General features: G+C 52.4%; 1 protein-coding gene across 2 annotated transcripts; it reads left to right on the top strand.

Moving 5' to 3' along the window:
• The first annotated feature begins 6,901 nt into the window (after window positions 1–6,901).
• On the top strand, window positions 6,902–14,994 carry UPK3A (uroplakin 3A). Of its 2 annotated transcripts, XM_057741970.1 has the most exons (6): window positions 6,902–6,953; window positions 7,989–8,144; window positions 9,023–9,302; window positions 11,206–11,288; window positions 13,042–13,174; window positions 14,835–14,994. In XM_057741970.1, exons 1-6 carry the CDS (start codon window positions 6,902–6,904, stop codon window positions 14,992–14,994), a joined length of 864 nt encoding a protein of 287 aa, XP_057597953.1. The 2 variants fall into 2 exon arrangements, with proteins under 2 accessions (XP_057597953.1, XP_057597954.1); XM_057741971.1 differs by lacking the exons at window positions 9,023–9,302; window positions 11,206–11,288.
• The last annotated feature ends 1,644 nt before the right edge of the window (window positions 14,995–16,638 follow it).

Raw genomic sequence — 16,638 nt, 5'->3', positions numbered from 1 at the left:
GCAACTACTGAGTCTGCATGCCACAATTACTGAAGCCTGCACACTGCAAGGAAGAGGAGCCCCTACTCACTGCAACTAGAGCCTGGGTGCAGCAACGAGGATCCAATGCAGCCTGTATGGTGGGGAGGTGCCCCCCTTCTGCTCTCACCCTCCAGGCTCTGACCCATGAGGTTGGCCAGGGTGAGGGGCCAGTGGGAAGTGACTGGGTGACGGAGGGAGAACACTTCTGAGCTGACACAGGCCTCTCAGGGCTGGGCAGGCCAGGGCCCCCATGCCTGTCAGCCTCCAGATCACACAGATAGGAAAAGATTCATGTCTAATCTGGGCTTCATTCCAGAGACGGACAAACCAGTTTGCCACTGCTCAACCAGAGAAGCCTCCCCCTCCCCGCTGAGGAGGTCAGAGAGGTGGGTGCGGCGGTGGCGTCGGAGCACCCCTGACCCTCCTCTGCCTTCCCAGTGCTCCCTTTGGCCTTGACACCGAGGCACCAGAGAGCTCCTCCAGGACCCACGGGTCTGACTGCCTTGGGCGGCTAGCTGGCAGTGCTGGGCGATGTTAGTTACACTCAGGTTGTAAATCGGTCCCCCCACCCCACCTCCTGCCACCCCTCTGGTGTCACTGGGTGGGAGAAGCCATCACTCGCTCCGTAAACTCTCCGAAGCCCAGGGATGGGTCCCTCATCAGAGAGACCAGCCTCCTGGATCTCAAAGTGGAAACCATCACGGGTGGGAAGATCACCGGAGTCTGTCCACGTCTCCGAGTGGCTGGGTGGCTTGGCCCAGCCACTCGCCCTCTCTGGGCTCCAGAGCCTCAAGGGAATTAGAAGGTCCAAAACTGACATCTGGATTCCCTCTCCCCTCCAAACCCGCTCTTCCCACCGCCTTCCCTATTCACTTAAGGGCAACTCCATCCTTCCGGCTCCTCGGGCCAGAAACTTGGGGCCACCCTGGATTCCTTCCTTACCCACCCCACAGCCAGTCCATGAGCAACATCCTGGTGGCTCGACCTTCAACATACGCCCACAGTGTGAACATTCCTCCTGCCCGCACCGACGCCCAACCGGCCCCACGCCTTGCTAACAGCCCCTTCCTGAACTTGGCACCTTGAAAGAGCCTCCTCCCTTCTACTTATATTCATTTAAAAAAAAATATTTTTTACATTTTAAACTTTGATTTTTATTAAATAAAAAATAAAACCCAAAACCATCTCCACTAGGCTATACAAATTATAAGAATAACTGAAAGTGCTGGTTTCCCCACACCCTCCCTGTTGCTGTTATTCTTTCTTTTTTCTTTTTCTTTTTAATTGAAGTGTAGCTGATTTACAGTGTTGTGCCAATCTCTGCTGTATAGCAAAGGGCACGTAAAAATTCTTTCACGTATTCATTCATCAAACACCGATGGGCATGTGTCCTGTGCAGGGCATGGGAGTCACTGTAACAAAGAAGATCCTATCACGGCCCAGGAGGGGCGCTTGTTCTGGGGCTTGAGGGACAAGAGACATCACCGGCATGATATCATCGTAGTAGCGATGTCATCTGCAGGGAGCCATGGAGGGAAGACTTCCTGGAGGAGGAGGGATTTGGGCCAGGCTTCCACAGAGGAGCGTGGAGCATAGGCACGCCACACAGTGGGCACAGCATGTGCAAAGAGGCCTTCGGGCAGCAGTCTGAGGGCAGCAGTCATGATCAGTCTTAAGGGACTTCCCTGGTGGTCCAGTGGTTAAGAATCCGCCTTCCAATGCAGGGGACCTGGGTTCAGTCCCTGGTCGGGGAACTAAGCCCATGTGCTCTGGAGCCCACGCGACACAACTAGAGAGAAGCCCATGTGCTGCAACGAAGACCTGACACAGCCAAATAAATACATAAATATTAAAAAAAAGAGAGAGAGAGAGATCAGTCTTGAGAAAGCATCGCTTGTGGCTATCAAAGTTGGGGGATGCTGCAAAAGCCCTCATCTTTGGAACCACAGAGGGCAAGAGAGAGCATGGTGAGCTTGGGGACATGCCAGTGTTCGGTGGGGCTGGTACCCCAGCTTGGGGGAGAGAGGGAAGGCCAAGAGGTTGGTGCTAACCAGCCAAAGGGGGCCTTGCACACCAGGATAGGAAGCATGGTGGTTATCCTGAGGACGATTACGGCCCCTGAAGGGTTTTACATGAGGAAGTGGCACCCAGATTTGCACTTTAGAAATGCCGCTCTGGTTTCTGGGTGAGAGGAGACCAAGGAGGAGGCAGGTGTGTGCAGTGGTTAGGGCGAGGATGCTGGGGTCCGTGACACGGGTTTAAAATCCTCTCCCTACTTCCTGCCTGGAGAGCACTAGGCACGTCTGTCTGTCCAGCATAACAGTGTCAGGCACTGTGCCGGGACTAAAGACAAGGCTCCTGCCTGCACAGAGCTTACAGTCTAACGGGCTGAAGCTCTTTGAGCTTCAGTTTCCTCATCTGTAAGATGGAGGTAATAATTGTACCTGCCTCCCAGACTGGGTGTGATCAATGAGTTAACGTGTGTGAAACCCTTAGCGCAGTCCCCGACATGTGAGGGCAGCTGTTGTTACTATGATATTAGTCCAGGCAGGAAGGCATGGGCAGAGCCACGTGTGTGTGTTACGGGTGAATGTTGGAGTCCTAACCCCCACTACCCCAAAATGCGACTGTATTTGGAGACAGGGTCTGTAAAGATACAATGAAGGTTAGATGAGGTCATTGGGATGAGCCCTAACCCAATACGGCAGGCATCCTTATAAAAAGAGGAGATTAGGACACAGACGTGCAGAGGGAGACCATCTGAGGACCCAGGGAGAAGACGGCCACCTGCAAGCCAAGGAGAGAAGCCCAGAAGCAACCTGACACTTTGATCTCAGACTTCTAGGCTCCATATTTGTGAGAAACCAAGTTTCTGTCGTTTAAGCACCTTCCCCCACCCCCACCCCCCAAGTCCATGGTGCTTGTTACAGCAGCCCTAGCAAAGTAATACCATGTGCCAGCAGCGGTAGCAGGACCAGAAAGAAGTGGTGGATCTGAGTCACTTGGGAGACTGTTGTGGCCAGCACGTAGTAGGCTCTCAATAAATATCTGTAGAGTAAGGTTGGATTCTACGTGAGCAGGGACTGAAAGGGACGCCTGCGATGGCCTGGAGAAGGAGGGTGATGGCCTGGAGGCTCAAACCCCTCACCCTGCCAGCACGCCAGTCATGTTTACCCTACGACCGCACTGCATGCCTCTGCTCTGCCAGGGGGCACCTTGAGTACTCCCAGCTTCCTGAAAAAGAAACTAAGGCTTTGGGGAGTAAACCAGAGCCAAGGCCCTTCCGGGCCCTGCTGGGGCTGTTCTGCAGGATGTGGGGGTGAGTGGGAGGAGGTGGGGGGGACGCAGAGAGAGGTGGCGGCTGCTGAGAAGGACTTGGAGCTGATGGTAGATGGGTGAGCTCCTGGGGGCTCAGGCTTCTTTGCTCGAATTTTGTTTCATTTCACTTTAAATGCAACAATTGCTAGATTAAAAAAATTGAACATTAAAAATAAATAAATAAATAAATAAATAAAGCAACTGAATCTCAACACATGGAAAAGCTTGGCTTCTAGGACATCTTGGATGTGCCTTGCTTGGGTGAGGACAACCCCCTACTTCTTTGACATGGAAAGAAAAGAGTCATAGAAACTGGCTCAGGCCTCTCTGGCCCTTGGAGAAACATTTTTGGGTCAAGAATTTCCAGCCTATAAATTCCCCATGTTTCGAATTCAAAGGAGGCCTGTGCAGGGCTGGGTTTGTATAACCTTTCGCATCACAGAACTTCCTGCTCCGTGGCCTCCCAACAAACACGTAGTCTAGGCCAGGGTTCAGAAAGATGGTCTAAAGGATCGAGCTACACAAACAGATTTAAAGTCAGATGTAACATAGTGCTGTAGTTGATTACACTTCAAAAACCAACCAACCAACAAACAAACAAGCTCAGAAAAAGAGATCAGATTTGTAGTTACCAGAAGTGGGCAGTGGGGCAAGGAGGAACTGGATGAAGTCAGTCAAAAGCTACAAACTTCCAGTTATAAGTTCAATTAGGACCAGGGTTGTAATTACAACATGATAAATATACTGAACACTGTTGTGTGTCATATATGAAAGTTGTTAAGAGAATAAATCCTGAGTTCTCATCACAGTAAAAAAAATTAGTTTTTCTGTTTCTTTAATTTTATGTCTATATGAGATGACGGACATTCACTAAACTTATTGCAATAATTGTTTTATAATATATATAAGTCAAATCATTATGCTGTATATCTTAAACTTATACAGGGCTGTATGTCAATTATATCTCAATAAAACTGGAAGTAAAAAAAATTAAGTCAGACAGAAGACTCAGAGCCCTGGAATTGGTCTGATCAAAAGTGGAAATTTTTTAAAAATTGGTATTTGCAAAAAAAATTTTTGGAATGTCCACATGGGACATTTGGGCTGGAGCAGGAGGACTCATTGGCAGATGTCAGGGCCTATTTCTCACCCCAGTTTCCCTCCACCAACACCAGCAAGTGTCACCCAGGCAAATGACTCATGTCTCCAGCACTTTTTCCCTCTTCAGAATCTGCCAAACAAAAGTCAGCATCTTTGAAGTGGAAACTTCTTTACAAATCCAAAACTTTTTTCTGCAGAATGTTTTTGGGCCTTAGCAGATTATTATTTTAACTTTTTTCCCCCAAATATTTTCTCCATATTTGGGCAAGGCAAGAGGCTGAGGATTTCTGTTTGTTTTTTTCATAAGAAACTGCAGCATCTTAGAGGAGACAGTGAGTCCCTGGGCCTTCTCTCTCTCGTGGGGGATTCTGGATGGAGACTTCAAGATCAGCTCTGCTGGCCTCTGACAGACTCTGGGTCCACACACACACAATCGCTGGACAAGAAAAGTCAGTCCATAAAAATTCCTGGAGGAAAACCCCACCCCTTGCTCAAGAGTTCCTTATCTCGGGGTATTTTCTGTTCCTTGGAGGTAAGGAGCTGTTCCTCCACTCTTGGCAGGTCAGAGCTGAGAGGCCATCAAACCCCCGCCCCACTTTGCAGAGGGGAAACTGAAGCCCCGGGAGAGGAACCGTGCGTCTGCCGCTGAGCACAGAATCTTTTTCTCCCAACATTTTTACTTTGAAAAATTTCAAATCTATAGGCACGTTCCAAGAAAAGTACCATAAGTATCCAAACTTACCAATTGTTAACATTATGCTACATTTCCTTTGTCTCTTATTTGTCTCTCTGTTTCCCTCTTCAAATACGTGTGTGACTTTCAAATATCGTGACACCTCACCCACAACAGTCCAGCATGCGTCTCCCTCTACAGAACCACAGTACAGTGGTCACACTCAGGAAGTTTGGTGTTTAATCAATATTATTATCCGATATACATTCCGTAATTCAAATTTCTCTCACTGTCAGGCTAACTACCATTGCATTCATTAGAGCTTCTTTGTTTTTACCCAAGAATTCATCAAGGGTCACTCAGTGCATTTAGTTGGTACGTCTCCTTCAAGCTACAGCAGTTCTCAGCCTTTTGTTTTGTTGTTTTGTTTTTGCTTTTGCCTTTTATGGCAGTAACATTTTCAGAGCATCCAGGCCAGCTGGTTTGCAGAAAGTCCCTCAATTTAAATGTGTCTGATTGTTTGCTATTGATTAGATTCCAGTTAGACTTTTTGGCCAGGAACTCCACAGAAGATTCTGACCCCGTCCCAGAGCCGGGAAGCACGTGAGGTCAGTCCGTCGCATTATTGGTGACATCAGATTTGATGATTTCATTAAGTTATATCTCCAGATTTCTGCATATCTTGTTCCCTAAAAATATTTAACCCTATGGTTTTAACGCCTTTTGAAATGATTCCTTCTTGAATCGGTTATTACCAGGATGGTTGTAAAATAGTGATTTTTGGTCTTGCTATTCCCTCTACATTTACTCATTGGTGTTCTTCTTGAAAGAATTTTGCCTTCTCTCCTAAAACATTTTTAAAAGTATCAGTATTGACTCACAGATTTGGATTTTATCCAATGGGCTAAATGTGTTACTTTGATTATTTATTTTGTGCTCAAATTTTCCCCAATCTGGCCATTGGGAGCCCTTTCAAGCCCCTTCTGTGCCATCCCCATCATTCTTTGAGGGCTTCTTAACTTTCTAGGCTCCTCTGGACTTTCCCTGTTCTAGCCCTGGAGTGATCATCTCTCCAGGGGCCCTGGTGCAGTTTACTGGCGCATGAGGTTTGGGGTCCAAGATTGCTAAGTGAGATCCTTGCAACTGGCTGTCCTTCCTTCTAGGTCCTCTCAGTAGACAGAGCTCGGGAGTCATTTTGTTACTTTTTCATGACAACATTACTAATTGAAAACACCATAGAGTTTTTCTCCTTCCCCCACTCTCTGGGCCTGGGCCCTGCACCTGGAGCAGAGGTCTCCAGACAGCTCACAAACCCAGGACTTCGAGGTTTCCATGACACCACTTTCACCCGTTATCCCGTTTCATCTTCACAAGAGCCCAATGAGTGGCACGTAGTAGGGTTTCCATATATAGAATTCCATAAATGAATTAGCGTCCTCACTTTACGGTATGGAAACTGAGGCGCAAAGAAGGAGTGGCTTGCCCCCAAGGTCTCATTAGGCGAGAGATGCCCTGAAAGCACCGCTCCAGCTTCGGCACACAGTAGGAGCTTTGGTCAGGGGGCGGGGAAATTCCAGCGGGGATGGATTTGAGCCCTGAGCACCTCGCGGTCCAGGGGAGCCCGGGGCGGGGTGTATGCAAATATCCTGCGAGGAGGCCGAGGATTGGCTGGCTCAGGCGGAGGCGGGGCGCGCCCAGGGCTCAGGGCCGACAGGTGCGCGCGGCGGGAGACGCGCGGTGCACGCTCGCCGGGTGGACCGCCCTCCCTGCAGCAGCTTCTGCCGGGCGATGCCTCCGCTCTGGATCCTGCTGGCCCTCGGCTGCATGCGACTTGGCTCAGGTAAGTGGGGGATGAAAAGAAGGGGCTGTGCCCACGGTGGGCGGTCAGCGGTGTCCCAGGGACACCCTGATCCTCCTGAAGGGTCCCGAGAGGAGCCTGGGTGGAAAGTGGCATTAGGAATGGGAATTGACTTATTCACTCCAGGAACGGGCACTGATGCCTGCTCTGTGCCAGGCCCTGTGCAGGCTCTGGGACCCAGATATTAATGATAATAGCCAACACTGATTAATAAGCTTCCTCTCATGAGGATTCAAGGGCTCTGTGCTGGCTGCTGCAAGAGACAAACACACAGGACTGTGGGAGAGCAGAGAAGGAACTGGTCTAGACGCATGGTGATGCTTGGGCCCAGGAGATGGAGGGATATTTCAGGTGAAGGAGCAGCATGGGCAAGTTCAGGGAGGAGGGGGGTGGCATGGTCTATTCTGGGAACCTCCCATCCGTTATCCATTCATGTGACTGGAGCATGAGGTCAGGGGTTGTGCAGAGAGGCGAGGCTGGAGACCGCTGAAGCAAGGCCCAGAGCTTCAGGGCCTTGCTGCCCCTCCAGAGAGGCTGCACCGTGTTGGAGGGCACTGGGGAGCCAGGAAGGGGCCCAGCAGGAGAGGGACGCAGTCAGATTTGCACGACAGAGAGCAGAAGACGGGGGAGGGCTGGTTTCTAGGGTCCAGGTGAAGAGGGTGGACTCAGCCTGGGCTGACGGGGTGGAGGGATGCATAGGAGAGGCGATGGGGTTCTTGACGGCTGAATGTCTGTTGGGGGGAGCAAGGGAGCAGCAGTTCAGCTGGATTGCCTGGTTTCTGGTCAGGTTGGCTGGGTGGGGCCGGGGTGCTGCCCGTGTCGGAGACAAGGTCCTGAGATGGCCCACGGGGAGAGTGAAACCCAGTGCCTGGCGCACAACAGATGCTCAGTAACTGCAGAGGTGTGTGTGTGCGCGCGCGCACGTGTGTGTGCATGTGTGTACACGCATGCAGAGGGTGCTGGTGGGTATGGACAGTTCTGCTGGGGGTCAGCTCCTGTCCTCATTGCCTCCTCCAGGTGTGAACCTCCAGCCCCAACTGGCCAGTGTGTCCTTTGCCACCAACAACCCCACACTCACCACCGTGGCCTTGGAAAAGCCTCTCTGCATGTTTGACAGTTCAGCGCCCCTCCCTGGCGCCTACGAGGTCTACCTCTATGTCCTGGTCGACTCGGGTAAGGGTCCCGCTTCCTTTGGGCCGCTCTGAAAGGGTCTTTTACCTGTCTGCAGGCAGGCGGGAAGGAGACAGGTAGAGGCGTGCTCCATCCCTGTAATTTAACGACTGCTTGCACCTCACTGACATGCACTGGTGTCTGCTGTGTGCCAGCGCTGGGCTGGGCGCTGCAGTCACAGACGTGCCTCTGCCCCGGAGGGACATCCAGTCTAGTGGGGGAATAATAACAGCATCAATCACTGAGTCCTTACATCGTGCTCAGTGCTTTGCCCACCTTAGTGCTAACAGTTACAGCCTGCCTGCAAGGTAACTGTTAGGATACTTACCACAGGGGCAGATAATCGGGGCTCAGAGAGGCAGCATAACTCATGGGAGCTCCCGCAGCTGGAGAGCAAAAAGATTCTCTGGTCCTCAAGCTCAAGTCCTGCCCAGGGCTTCCCGAGGTAGTTCGAGATCTGTGTTTGGGAGGAAAGCCACACATACGGACTTGCTGGCTCTGGGCCAGCTCGCAATGTTCACTGGCAGGGATCCTGGGATCCGAGAGTAGGAACCCGATGACAGCCTCTTATGTTTCTAGCAACCAGCCATTGCCAACAGCTCATGTAGGGCCATCATTTTATTCTTTCAGCAAACAAGTATTGGCTGCCTACCTGTGGCCAGTCCCAATCTGTGAGCACTGGGGGGTATTTTCCTCCCATTTCACAGATGGTCCAGAGAGGTAAAGTGAGTGGTCCAAGATCGCCCAGCAAGTAAAGAAGAGACCCCAAGGCCCAGCACAGCGCTGGTGCAAAGAGGATGCTTAGGGACGTTTGTTGAATGACTGAGTGAGTGACTAAGCTGGGGTGGCCAGGAACCTCACTCCCGGCATTGCCTCCACAGTCAGCTTCAGGAACGCCACTGTGCAGGACAGCACCAAGACCCCACTCAGCTCGACATTCCAGCAAACAGAGGGAGGGAGGATAGGCCCCTACAAGGCCACAGCCTTTGACCTGACCCCCTGCAGCGACCTGCCCAGCTTGGATGCCGTCAGGGATGTGTCCCAGGCCTCGGAGATCCTGAATGCATACCTGGTCAAGGTGGGCACCGATGGGACCTGCCTGTCTGACCCCAACTTCCGGGGCCTCTGCAACCCACCCCTGGAAGCAGCCACGGAATACAGGTGGGTATGAACAGCTGTCAGAGAGCGGCAGATATGCCCGGGCCCCAACGTGGGGCAACTTAGAGCCAGTGAAGTTCGAGAGGCCACATTTCTCCAGAGCCTACCACGTGCCAGCCTGCCGGGTGCCGTAGAGGAATCCTGGCTTCCTGGGCTGACCCTGTGCACCGGGCCCTGTGCTCAGAAGGACCCCCTCTCGGCTGAATGCTCGCCATTGCCAGCTTGAAATTCTTCATTTTTATTTATTTATTTTTTTATTTTTATTTTTTATAAATTTATTTATTTATTTATTATTTATTAGCTGCATTGGGTCTCCGTTGCTGCACACAGGCTTTCTCTAATTGCGGCGAGCAGGGGCTACTCTTTGTTGCGGTGTGCAGTCTCCTCATAGTGGTGGCTTCTCTCGTTGCGGAGCACGGGCTCTAGGTGCGTGGGCTTCAGTAGTTGCGGCACACAGGCTCAGAAGTTGTGGCTCACGGGCTCTAGGGCTCAGGCTCAATGGTTGTGGTGCATAGGCTTAGTTGCTCCTAGGCATGTGGGATCTTCCTGGACCAGGGCTCGAATCCGTGTCCCCTGCATTGACAGGTGGATTCTTAACCGCTGCACCACCAGGGAAATGCCGAAATTGTTAATTTTCACATGAGGAGCCACATTTTCCCTTTTCCATTGGGCCCCACAAATTATGCACCTGGTCCTGGCCCATCACCCATGTGGCAGTTCATTTGACAGGGAAGGAGCTGTGGTCCAAAGAGGAAAGGGGGTCACCTCGAGAAAAGCTGGGGCTCAGCACGAGGCTTCTCCCACCTCCCTGCAGCGCACCCTTTTGTGGTCCACCCCAGCACAGCAGGGTCCCTGATTCATTTCCACGCATATTTGCTGAGCATCTTCTCTGTGCTGAGCTGGGGGTTCAGCCCTGACCCAGGGCCAGGAGTCTTACCCAGGGCCAAGCCTTGATTACATCCACTCCTGTTCCCATGGAGATGCCCAAGTTGCCACACATGGGGCCCGGGCCATCCCTCACCTCCGTCCTCTCACAGGGCTTGCCCCTCCTCTGGCCCTGGCCACTGGTCAGGACCTGAGTCCCGGCTGTCTTCTTCCCCACTCTCAACCCTTACCTCTGACCTTGCGGGAAAACTTCTCCCTCCTACTTGAGCCCACCCTTCCTAGGGGATATAGGGCACACACCCCAGCCTCTGGAATGCTCATCTTCAAACCGAGAGAAGCAGGGGATTAAGCAAAACACTGGATGCTACAAAGATTTTAAGGGTCTTCATTTTTTTTTCAAGTGTCAAACTAGAGGCTGTTGATTTCTTTGATCTCAAAATATCCATCATTTTTAACTGAGGGTGAAGAAGACCTAAAGCAGGCCACAGTATTCTGTACTGTCACCTGACCTTCCTTCATGATTTGTAACACTTTATTGTGATTTTCTGCATATAAAGTTAGCCCTTATCATAGAGCATTGGGGTTGCAAATGGATATTATTCGGGTTTTTTTGTTTTGTTTTGTTTTTTAAGTCACTTTTGTGAGACCAAGGACCAGGCTAGGACTAGAGAGAGGCAAAAATGCAAGAAGGACAAATGGGTCAATACGCAGCAAATCTGCTACATGCACAGTATATATGACAGAGAAACAGGGGCTCGCAGAGGGAGAGCCTAGACCCTGACAGCTTCATGGAGGAGGTGGCATCTGAGCTGGGGAAACACCCCGGGCGAAGGTGCTGAGGATGCGAAGTCCAGCAGCGTCCTGTTGCCAGAGCCCCCCCATCCCCACCCCACCCACATGGCCATCTAGATTTCCATCTTCTGCAAGTCCCTACCCTGCTCCCAAACCCCCAGTCCCTCCCTTCCTTGTGGCCAAGGCTCACGGGATGGATAGAAATCATCCCCACTCCACCTCCTTCCAGGTTCAAGTACGTCTTGGTCAGTATGTCCACGGGCTTGGTACAGGACCAGACCCTATGGTCGGACCCCATCCGCACCAACCGGCGTAAGTGGTAGGGGTGGGCTGGGGGGTGGTCCTCAAGGGAACCTGGGAACGCAGACTCATGCTATCACTTGGAAAAGTCTCCCCAGATACAGGTAGACCATTGGGTTATGAGGAAAATGCATCTTAAAATAGTTTAACCCAAAACTTCATTCTCCCTCTCTCCCCCCCTCCCTTCCTGGAGGGCCAGATACTGTGGCAGAGGAAGGTGGGGGATTTGCAGGTGTTCGGGCAGGCTGGACGGTGTAAAGGAAGACAGAGTCATCTGGCATTTCCAGCCCTGATGGTGCATTTGCCTCCAAAGAGCACGGCGTTTATCCTGCATTTAGATTAGACCCTAACCAGCCCCTTTGTTGAATGCTCACGACATCGTTATCCTGTCAAATGGTTCTGGAGGCATCTTAGCTACAGGGGCCTGAATGCTGGAGGCAGTAGAAGTGCCATTTTCCTCTAGAGCCCTATGGTTTTCCTAAAGTGGGGGGTCTTGCAGGCCTAGGCATCTGCCAGTGGTCCTGCCCTGTCCCCTCCAGAGCTTCCATCTGAGTGCTCAGCATAGGTCTGAGATTTATAAACACAGAGTCATGTCTGCTGAAACTTAGGGGTGACGGAAGAGACTGCCTAGGGTAATTTGGATGACCTGTGACCCTAACTTTAGAATTCCCCGGGAATTCTCCGGCGGTCCGGCGGTTAGGACTCCTGCTTTCACTGCAGGGGGCCTGGGTTCAATCCTTAATCGGACAACTAAGATCCCACAGGCTGTGCAGCATGGCCAAAAAAAACCCCTCAAAACCAAACCAAACCAAAACAAAAACAACTCCCCTGCCACTCACGGTAATCTTATGGGCCAATTAGGGCTCTGTGAGGTTACCTGAGGTCACACGGCTAGTGAGGGTGCAGCTGGGCAGGCGTGTGTGTTGGGGGGGGCTCCTTCCTACCCTCCGTCCGCACTCACCCCTCCAATGCCCTGCCCATATTTTGTGGTCCCACTGAAACAGCACTGCCCTGGGACCAAGAGTCCCAAGTTCAAGCCCAGCCTCTGAGCCTCACTACTGAATGAGCCCTACAGGACCTCAGTTTTCCCATCTGAGAAGTGGGAAGAAGAATCCTTGCTCCGCTTCCCCAGCAGGGTTCCTTTGGGTAAGGCCAGATGAAAGCACCAGGCCCAGCTCTCTAGGAGCAGGTCAGTCTGTGCAGAGTGTGCCCTTGGGGACCAGACAGACCTACACGCTTGAAGCTGGAGTCTGAGTGCCCTTGAACAGGAACTCAGTCTCCCTGAACGGGAGGGAGCGATCTGCAGAACGGGGGTCTCGTGGGATTTACAGGAGACCCTGGACGGAAAGTGGCCAGCTAACAGCAGGACCTAGAAATGGTGTGTCCATTTAGTTCCAAAAGGGTGACACTGGCCAGAGCAGAGGGAGACCATGGTCTCCCGACTCCATTAGACCGGGGACCTTTGCTCCACCTTGATTTTGTTTATAATCTGTATCCCATCCATCTCACCGGAAGACTTGAGTCAGTTCATAATTTAAAATTGTGCAAAAAAGTTAAAAGAGGGTGAGACGAGACACACGTGAGAGAAAGCTGGGGAGGGGATGTGGGGGTGAGTCAGATAATTACACCTCAGACCTGGGGGGAGGCACTGAGCTGGGTCCTTACTTCATGCCTGAGGTTCTGGGCTTGAGGGCAGGGTTCCCCTGTGCGTCCCTGGGAGGAGGTGGGGGTGCATGTCTGGGGAGTGACGGCGGCCGTCCTGCAGCGGCTCCGCACGCGGCGATCGACACGTGGCCGGGCCGGCGGAGTGGCGGCATGATTGTCGTCACGTCCATCTTGGGCTCCCTGCCCTTCTTCTTGCTCCTCAGCTTTGCTGGCGCCATCGCCCTCAGCCTCGTGTGAGTACCCACCGGCGGGGGCGGGGGTAGGGCTTGGGGACACCTTCCAGCAAGAGGGGCTTCCGAGGTGGGGACAGCCCCGGAGCAAGAGCGCTGCCTTCCACCCTGGGTGGGTGGGGTCCAGCGAGAGGGGAGCGGGGTCCTGGGGTGCCCAAGGTCAAGTCTTCAGCGGGGCCGGGGGTGCTCAGCACTGGGGCTTTGTGGGCAGATCCCAGCTCTGACACAGCTGTGTGTCTTGGGCAAGTATCTTAGCCTTCTAGGCTCAGTTTCCTCTTCTGGAAAATGGAGAGTCTAATCAATACTGTCTGCCCCGTGGAGTTGCAAGGGTTAAAGGAAATATTCCCTATAGAGTCATCAGGGCGGTACCCAGGTAGTAAACAGCTATTAGCTTTCCCTGTCATTATGATTCACTCTCTTGCAGGACAGATGGTGAAACTGAGGCCTGAGGGGGGAAGGATGGCCCAGGGTCACATGGCCAGATAAAACAGCTGGGACAAGACCCCCTGAGTCTCCTTAGTCCACTAACTAACAACTCTGATGTGTGTCCATTTGGGCTGGGACTGGAGGTCTCCCGTGGGGTGTCTGGAGCAGCTAACGGGGCTGCCTGGTGGGAAGACAGGAATCTACTAATTGTGGGAGGACAGAGCAGGCAGGGAGAATCCAGAAGAGGGCAGGACAGATCCTGCCTGGAGCATCAGGGTGGGCTTCCTGGAGGAAGGAGCAGCAGGAGCAAACTCTCATCAGGACTGGGATGAAGTGAAAATTCACATGCATGTGTGTCTCAGCAAGAGAGGCAGAGAGACCCAGATGGCTTTAAATATGGAGGGGGAGGGGGTGCCTGTCTCAGTGCGAGTGGAGAGAGTGGATCAAAAAGCTTCTTGGAGTAGGTGAAATTAAGTGGAAAGGTAGAAATTAGCCAGGCAGGAAGAGACATAGGGTGGGAGGGGCAGTGAACTTGGAAATCAGATTGCTCTCTGATATTTAAGTTATTAAAAACAAAATAATAGATGAGATTAGCCTTCAAGGAACTGGATCTGTCTGGCCAGACCTGGGAGCAGTCAGGATGTGGTTATGCCCCTCCTTTCCTTTGGGCAACACCTTCATCTGGCACCAAGGTCCTGTTATCTGACTTTAGCCTGGCTCTTCCATTTGTCCCTTCTACATCCCCACCCCAGCTCTAGCTGCACCCAACTTCTCACTCTTGCCCCAGACACTCCCTAGGCCTTCCTATCAAATGCCTGCAATACCTTTCTGTGCCTCCACTCTCCTTCTTTAAGACTAGAGTAACTGCCTCCTCCTCCAGGATGCCCTCCAGTGGCTCCCCATCCTGGACTTGTCCACTCTGTCTGGTCCTTGTCTGTTGTGGTCTGTCTCTCCATACGACCTTAGCTCTTTGGGAACATTTGTTGAGCTCATGGTAAGACCTGTACATTGTTTGTTCAGACAGTTCCAAAAGGGTAACACTGTTCTTATCCTAGGATCTGACACACAGTAAGTGTTCTGGGAAGATTGGTCTGTTGAATGAAGGCCTAAGGTGACCTCTGTGAAGGCTGTGGCTAAGTGGAAAGGTCCCTGACCAGCTGAGGAGTTGGGGTCTGGTCTGCACCTCTAACTCCGGCTCTGTACCTCTAACCCCGGCTCTGTTCATTTCCTCCGTCAGGGACATGGGCGGTGCTGACAGGGAAACAGCCCACGACACGCGGATCACACAGGAGGCTGACCCCAAGTCCCTGGGGACCTCAGATACCCTGTACACATCAGTGAAACGGGGGCCGTCCCTGGACAGGGCCGAGGTGTACGCCAGCAAGCTCCAGGACTGAACCCGGGCGGCACTCCTGGCATGCCACAGTCTCCCCGAGGGCCTTGCCCAGGGGTCTGCGGGGGACAGTGTTCACACCCTGACCCCACCGGAGGCGAAACAGGGCACATGGGTCCAGCTGCAAGAAAGCGCTTAAAGTCTTCCCATGGCTTTGAGTTCAATAAAGGCCACAGAAGGAATGAGTGAGACAGTCGCTGTCATTTTGAGGGGTTGCGTTGTTTCTCTGGAGGGTGGGGGCAGGGGGCTAATGTTCAGCCAAAGTGAAGGTGAAGAGGGTAAGGAAGTCAGGGCCATGAGGGCAGCGGGGTCGTCTGAGTCTTAGGCTCCTCTGGAATAGGGAAGCAGCTCCCCGATGGCTTCACGTGAGCTTTAGGGGTTACAGCGTGGTTATTAGATGCTGTTTGGGGTGTGTTGGCTGTGAGGTACCAGAAGCTGATCTGGGCCCAGGGTATGGCTTTGCCCGCAGCTCGTCCTTTCCCCACTCCCACTCCCCGCCCCCCCACCCCCCGCAGTCAGCTCTTCCTCTCTGGGACTCAGCTTCCTCATCTGTAAAATGGGCTGATGTAAACAGTTAATTTCAGGGCCATGCACACCTGGGTCCCCTCACAGCTTTCTCTGAGGATCCCACCACGGGCGGGCAGAAGAGGCTGCAGGACACAGGGGAGGGGACCAAGTTCTCTTGGGGGTGGAGGGGTTCTCCCAGTCCTGGGTCTCTGAGTCTCTGCTCAGATGACTCAATTCTGTCTTCTGATCCAGGTAGCAAGTCTGCTTCCCTTTCTGGGATGTGCAAAACAAGTCAGTCCCATTTCCCATCGCTGAAAGAAGAAGAGGTTTGTCAGGGGACTTCCCCAGCAGTCCAGTGGTTAAGACTCTGTGCTTCCAAATGCAGGGTTCAATCCCCGGTTGGGGAACTAAGATCCCACATGCCGTGCAGTGCAACCAAAAAAAAAAAAAAAAAAGAAAAAGAAAAAGAAAGAAAAAGAAAAGAGATTTGCCAGAGCAGGGTTGGTTAAAGCAAGAATGCTACCTGACAGCTGTGCGGAAGAGCCCCAGCAGGTGCTGGGGTGCCCTCAGGGCACCAGATCATAGGTGCTGAGACATGTCTCAATGCACCAAGGGGACCGTAGCTGACCAGGCCGGAGGCCTCTGGCCCCTGTGGAATGGCACGCAGGCCCCTTTTGTGTAGCACAGGGGAGAGGAGGGTAAAACATTGTCTTAGGGCAGCATGGGATTGGGGGGTGGGGGGGGTGAGCTTGGATTCAAAGGCAGAGGCCAAGCCTTGGCCAGTTTCCAGCCAGTTCTATCCAATCTGCAGAATAACCCAATCTGGTGGGTGGGGGTGGGTGGGAGAGGCTGGGCTTGGCTCATAGGTTCTGGGCTGGACTCAAGCTTCACAGAAACTTCTAATTATAAATACCCACAGAAGCAATTTTTCTGGCTCACTTCTCAGATTCTGAAGGATCCCCTCCTCCCAAGATTGAGCTGGCAGGACCTTCAGAGCTGAGCTCTCCACCTCCACACAGATGCTGCTTCATCCTTCCTCCTATCTCAGTCATAGTTCATCAATGAGCTGATCGCCATAGACATTCTGTGTGACTTGGGGCAAGGAAGTACCCTCTCTGGGCTCCTTTGACCTCATCTGTGC

This window comes from Hippopotamus amphibius, chromosome 7 (assembly GCF_030028045.1).
Source record: "Hippopotamus amphibius kiboko isolate mHipAmp2 chromosome 7, mHipAmp2.hap2, whole genome shotgun sequence".
Classification (NCBI taxonomy): Eukaryota; Metazoa; Chordata; class Mammalia; order Artiodactyla; family Hippopotamidae; genus Hippopotamus; species Hippopotamus amphibius.
This window is presented reverse-complemented; position numbering and strand designations above follow the sequence as displayed.

Bases quoted from the DNA above. Each gene is read 5' to 3' on its own strand.
- UPK3A (XM_057741970.1), top strand. From the start codon at position 6,902: ATGCCTCCGCTCTGGATCCTGCTGGCCCTCGGCTGCATGCGACTTGGC. The intron at 8,145-9,022 runs GTAAGGGTCCCG...TTGCCTCCACAG, and splicing joins CTATGTCCTGGTCGACTCGG to TCAGCTTCAGGAACGCCACT. The intron at 11,289-13,041 runs GTAAGTGGTAGG...GCCGTCCTGCAG, and splicing joins CCCCATCCGCACCAACCGGC to CGGCTCCGCACGCGGCGATC.